General features: G+C 38.1%; 1 protein-coding gene across 1 annotated transcript in view; it reads right to left on the reverse strand.

The window, feature by feature from the left end:
* Window positions 1–3224, reverse strand: part of LOC117402857 (protein phosphatase 1 regulatory subunit 21-like) — a 28074-nt gene extending 24850 nt beyond the window's left edge. Inside the window, exons 1-2 of the mRNA XM_059024697.1 lie at window positions 2668–3224; window positions 197–343 (exon numbers count right to left, since the gene is read on the reverse strand). Coding sequence (XP_058880680.1) covers window positions 197–343; window positions 2668–2793 — 273 coding nt within the window. The 5' untranslated portion in view covers window positions 2794–3224. The remainder of the gene's footprint in view (window positions 1–196; window positions 344–2667) is intronic.
* Between the last annotated feature and the right edge of the window lie 2871 nt (window positions 3225–6095).

Consider the following 6095-nt stretch of genomic DNA (forward strand, 5'->3'; position numbering starts at 1 on the left):
TTATATTTATCTGAAACTAAGAAACAGATTTGACACTGAGTGAACATGATGTCTACATTACTCACTGGGGGAAGAACACTTGTTGGTAGATTCTGAAGAGACAGCCCTTTGAATCAAGTGGCCTGAGCTTAGGCCTCTAGTCCCCAGTCTTTCCCAGGTGCCCATGCCCACGCTCACCCTCACCCTGCAGGCTCACCCTGTTCTTTTTCCCTCTGGTTTCCGTGGTGACCAGCTCCTCCTGCAGCAGCTCCACCCTCTTGGCCAGCTGCTGGTTCCTGAAGGTCAGGCTGTCCATCTCCTGCTCCACCTTCCTCAGGGACTGGTCCTTCATCTTTATCTGCTCCTGCAAAGTGATATATAGTATGTTTCTGTATTTGTACCTGTGATTATTGCTTTGTATTTTAGAAAAAATAGAGCAAACATGTTTATGTGTTGTTGTTTATGTAACTTTTTAGTGTAGTTGTAATTATAATTGTAATGACTACAGTATAATTGTAACTAATTGTAATTGAACACAATAGCATTTAAATTGTAATTTTAATTTCACTAAACAATTCTGCTGTAATCATAAATGTAATGGACCCTAGTTCTGCTTTTCAGAAAATAAATATTTTGCTTGTCTACAGCTCTTTGCTGTAGCAACCAAATTTGCTTGGCAACCTGGCTTAACATTAGACAATGGGGAAAGTGTCATTAGATTTGAAAATGTTCTGCATTGGATAGTGCAGATACTGGAGGTCAGCTTTACTGTAGCTGTACAAACAAGACACTAAAATGAGCATGTGTCATTCATGAAGGATAGCTTCAATTCTTTTCTTTGTGAAAAAACAAAAACACATCAACCGGGCTTTAAAGTTGCACTAGTCCTTCACTCCCCCTGGGTTTCAGAACTTTCTTACCTTATCTTCACATAACATAAAACCAAACTTGCTCCAATTGTTAAGAGCCAGCATAGAATCTGGTGGATTTATTTCACAGGTCTAAACAGAAACCTTTAACTCTATATTACATCAGCTTCTGTTTTTCCTCAGGGGTTATTTATAGACGCTCTCATTAGCATTACTGAATATAATAATGGAAAGAGGTCCACAGCAAGTTCTGGAGTGGCAGTATTAAGATCTGCTGCAGCTTAGATCATTCAAATAGACCCCTGGAACATTAGTGTAATGCTGCTTTCTTCATGTATTTTTTTTGTCACTCTCACCGGCAGTTTGCCTTGTTTTTTTTTTTCTTTTCTTCTACGCTCACCACTATTTATGTGTTCCCTCAAAACCTACAAACGATCCTGAAAGCTTTGTACAAGAAGGTCCTCGGGCAAACAGGATGACACTGAGTTGAACCACAGCTCTGCACGGTACACTGACAAACTTGCAATCATTCAGACATTAACCACAATGAGTCACTCAAACATTCTTTACATGGAGAAAACTAGAAAATTGCAAATTGTATCAAAAACACACACAACAAACCAAAACTCAGTTAATGATGCATTCTAAAGGCTATATTTACTGGGGCATACAACCAGGATCGGCTGCTAAACATTTAACCAAACCTTCATGCTTCCTTATCTGTGCATCATTATATTTTGCTCATCCAGGAGTTGGACTGATATTTTTCTTTTGCACACTGGGCAATTTATCTGGATTCAGGCAACTCTTGTATCGTCCAAAATATGAACTTGAAGTGCCTGGTGCTCACAAAGCATAGACTGACAATCTCATGCATTTTGTAACAATTTGTTGTTTACAGCGGCTTATGTGGTATGTTTTGATGCTGTATTTAGATTTCACATTTTTAAATGCAAAATCCGATATAATGTCCTCTGGTCCAGAACTTCTTCCATTTGCTGCTTTCATGTCAAAATCAGTCCTGGATCTTCTGTAATTTGTGAAGCTGGACAGCTTGCCAAGAATCAATACAGTGTGGCCTGCATATATAGCATGGGAGCTCTCTGCATGGTCTGCCCTCTGGAATTCAGAAATACATTCTGGGATAATGGTCGGGGGATGCTATGGAATATTAGTTTTACAGATTACAGTAAACGCCATACAGTGTGGCATCAGAAAGTCTAACATCTGGCATTACATTTATTTTGATTTCACTAAGAACACACGTGTCAAGGCTCCAGAGACCAGCACCCCTACCGAGCAAATGCTGCTGGAAATTATGACTGTATGTTGTACGATTATGAAAAGGCCCAATGACATGAATATTTAATATTGTCACATGACAGCACAGCGCAGCTAGCCAATGATTAAACACGAATACCTTTCAATGTAATTTACCAATGCATTTATACTAGACTTGTTATAACAGGTTCGGAGTTCTATCGCATAAAGTTTATGGAGTACGTTAGCAACACAACAAGTTTACTCAGTATTGTTTTAATATGTGTATTGATCGTGTATATCAGGGTCAGAATTTTGCGAGTACAGAATTCCAGTATCATATTCGGACAATAGCAACAAAACGCCAACAGTAGAAGTGTGGGGAAAATCTGTATCCTAATGTTTTACACGTAGCCATTGCATTAAACTACGTCCCTTTCATTTGTAGCCAACTACACAACTCTGATCAAAAAATAATTAAACACACACACACATTTAATTTAATGATTCTTTAAAACATGTTTTAAAAAGCAAAGACTGAAAGAGAAGAGAAACCCACCTTTGAATACTCCTGAGCAAGTTTCTGATACTTCGCTTGCAAATCGGCAGCCATTCCGTGTTTCTTAACACAACACCTAGTATTCCATAAGAAATATAACGAGAATAAACAGGTAGGGTTTGACATTAACCCTTTCGTTCACTATTACGTTGTATCATAAAACAAACCAAATGTCAGCTTAAGAAAGCCATTACGTGCATGTTTAGAATGCGATCACACTATGACCGATGCTCATCAGAAAAAAAAAAAAAAAAAAAAAAAAAACGTTTAATATTACACTAGTTGCAGTGCGATTTATTTTGACTATGGGGTGATGGTCTGCCTCCCTCTGGATAGAGTGTGTCTATTCTCTATTCTCAGCACTGCAGCAAGTGTATGTGAGCAATGCATCAACGACAGTTATAATTTGTTATCGTAACTCGCTCGTGGGCGGAAATGTAAAGGCATAAACAAAATATCAATGTATCCAAATGTACAGTTTTCCTCCTGGTGGCAGAGAAAATTAGCCCCAACATTCACTGTACGGTGCAAATCAGCTGACTCTTTCATGACCCTTGTGTCGGATTTCCGGTTATTAGGTTGAACACTGAAGTCTAGTGGCAAAGCGACACACTAGAGGGGGAGGGAGGTCTATAGCAAAACAAAACCAGCAAGTAGAAGATTGTTCCCCTCTTGTGGAAGGAGGTGCATATTACAATTTAGAAAGATAGCTGTATAGATTTGTATTCGTATTCTTTTTGTACTTTCTATTCAACAGGTTTTGATTCTTTCTAGTATATATTTATATTTTAATACCAATATTTTTGCTAAAGTGTCATCTGTAGCCAGATAAGATAAAAGTCCCAATATTGGGATAGGTTTATCTAGAATCTTCTATTCTGTAACATTGGAATGATAATGTGCTTTCATAAAACACTAAACTTACTATTCCTAAGAACACAACAATTCACTTCCAACATTTGTAAAACATTGATAGTTTTAGCTGACAAAGCTTCATTTTGTATGTATACATAATATACAGCTATATAATGATAGAGGATTCGGGGACAGATATTAAAACGAAAACAAACAAAAAAAGTTGCCCCAAAACGCCTTCAAATCACACCCGCTGGCTCTTGATAGATCAATGAGCATTTGTGAGCTTATTGGTGTGTTTTCAATTCCCTTGATTAACACCAAAACGAGACAAAATCCTGAATTATAGTAATGAAGGCATTAGCTAGCTAACACCTTTATCTACTCAGCATACCCAACCAGATTAAACTGCAACTGGATATTTTGAATCATTTTATAGAAACAGGGAACCACCTATTTTAATGGGTCACCCTGGGCTAACCACCATGATCATTTCTAAATCCAGTGGTGGCTTTTCCAGGCAGGGTACATAAGCACACTATATATAACCTATATAACACATTACTTAGATGAACTTGGGTGGGTAGAACATTGGGGTGGGTAGGGCATTGGGGGTGGGTAGGGCATCTTAACTTTGTTATGAATCCCAGATGAAAATACAGCTATCGAGCATAAAGTGTTCCTGCTGTCACACTGTCCTTACACATAAAACCAAACCTGGCCTGCTGGGAGTCAGTCTCGTTGCCTGGTGACTGTGTGTGTGGGGCCCATCTGGTTTGGGAGGGGGTTGGAGGGAGATCTCATATGCATATGCATGAACCTTCATGTCGGTTTAGTGACAGTTTTGGATTTCTGCCAACAATTATGCTAACGAGCAGAATTAAGGTTACATTATTGAATTTGGGGCACGTCTGGCCATTCTGCATTTCAATGCTGCTTCGTGTAAACATCTCTCAGCTGTGTAACAGAGCAAACTAACAGGATGATTTGTGTTCTGGTGCAAAAATAAAAAAGGGAAAATGTATGTTAATCAATGATACAGAAGTAGAAATAAGCAGCTCGAAATGGTAATTTAAGGAATTCCACATAATGTATTTCATTTTGTGTCTGTATGTGTTGCTATGCATTCAAGACTGATATCCCCTCAAGTAAATCTTCCAGAGCTCATTGGTGCAGTAGGTGTCCGTTATCTTGCTTGTGAGAAAACACTCTGATCTTCTCAACTTAGTCCTCCACATATGACTGCTGTGTTTGCATTCATGATGTAAATATGTTTCAAGAAGCATTTGTTTAGCATACAGGTGTTGCAGGTGAGACTAATAACCAGATTGGTCACACCAGATAAGAAAAAAATATGTTTTTAAACCCATTCTACCTTTAATATATAAGCCCCAGCGGTGCTACTGTGTAAGGACCACTGTGCCATGTTTCTCATTGCATATCTGTGTGTTTCCATTGCTGGTTATGCTTGCACATTTCATCAAGGCAATGCTGCTATTAGCGTAATGGTATCCCCTGTGGTACTTTTCAGTCAGAGTTACTTAATTTTACCATTGGATACCACAGTGGAAGTTACAATGGTTATACTACAAGAACATCTCTATTCTGTTTAGGACTAGCATACTTGTGCTAGTGTAGTTTTCTTGATTAGCACATCACACTCTTGAAGGTGAGACTCCAGCCATCCAATGTTTTTAAATAAGAACATAAGAACATAAGAAAGGTTACAAACGAGAGGAGGCCATTCGGCCCATCTTGCTCGTTTGGTTGTTAGTAGCTTATTGATCCCAGAATCTCATCAAGCAGCTTCTTGAAGGATCCCAGGGTGTCAGCTTCAACAACATTACTGGAGAGTTTGTTCCCGACTCCCACAATTCTCTGTGTAAAAAAGTGTCTCCTATTTTCTGTTTTGAATGCCCCTTTATCTAATCACCATTTGTGACCCCTGGTCCTTGTTTCTTTTTTCAGGTCGAAAAAGTCCCCTGGGTCGACATTGTCAATACCTTTTAGAATTTTGAATGCTTGAATCAGATCACCGTGTAGTCTTCTTTGTTCAAGATAACAGCACAAAACTTGACAAATACTTTTTTAATAGTACTGAAACTGTCATTAGAGATTCTAAAATATAGACATTGTTGGTTTGAATATGGGAGATGTGACACATGACTCTGGAAACGTTCACCAAATTGTGTGCTTAGGTAATTAGCAAGGGAAGGATCATGAGTCCTATTATGTGGTTAAAATTGTCTTGGTTGAATATAGCAATTGGAAAACTGTGTGCTTAACTCAGACACTTAGACTAGTACAAGACCCCTCTAAAAGGATTTTCTTTTTGAATACGGGGCCTACAGGGTCATTGGTTTATATGGTCAAGTTGAGAGTGAGGTGTTAGTGTGGGCATTTGTCTTTGCTTCCTCGACCATTTAATAGATTCATCATATTAATATTTAGTGACTGGGTATATTTGTTCATCTATCTAATTACTGTTTCATTAAATTGTGAAAAAATACAAAATATGTTGTTTGATACTGGATTCCAGTCTGTTACGTATTATTATTATTATTATTATTATT

Source organism: Acipenser ruthenus, chromosome 5 (assembly GCF_902713425.1).
Source record: "Acipenser ruthenus chromosome 5, fAciRut3.2 maternal haplotype, whole genome shotgun sequence".
Classification (NCBI taxonomy): Eukaryota; Metazoa; Chordata; class Actinopteri; order Acipenseriformes; family Acipenseridae; genus Acipenser; species Acipenser ruthenus.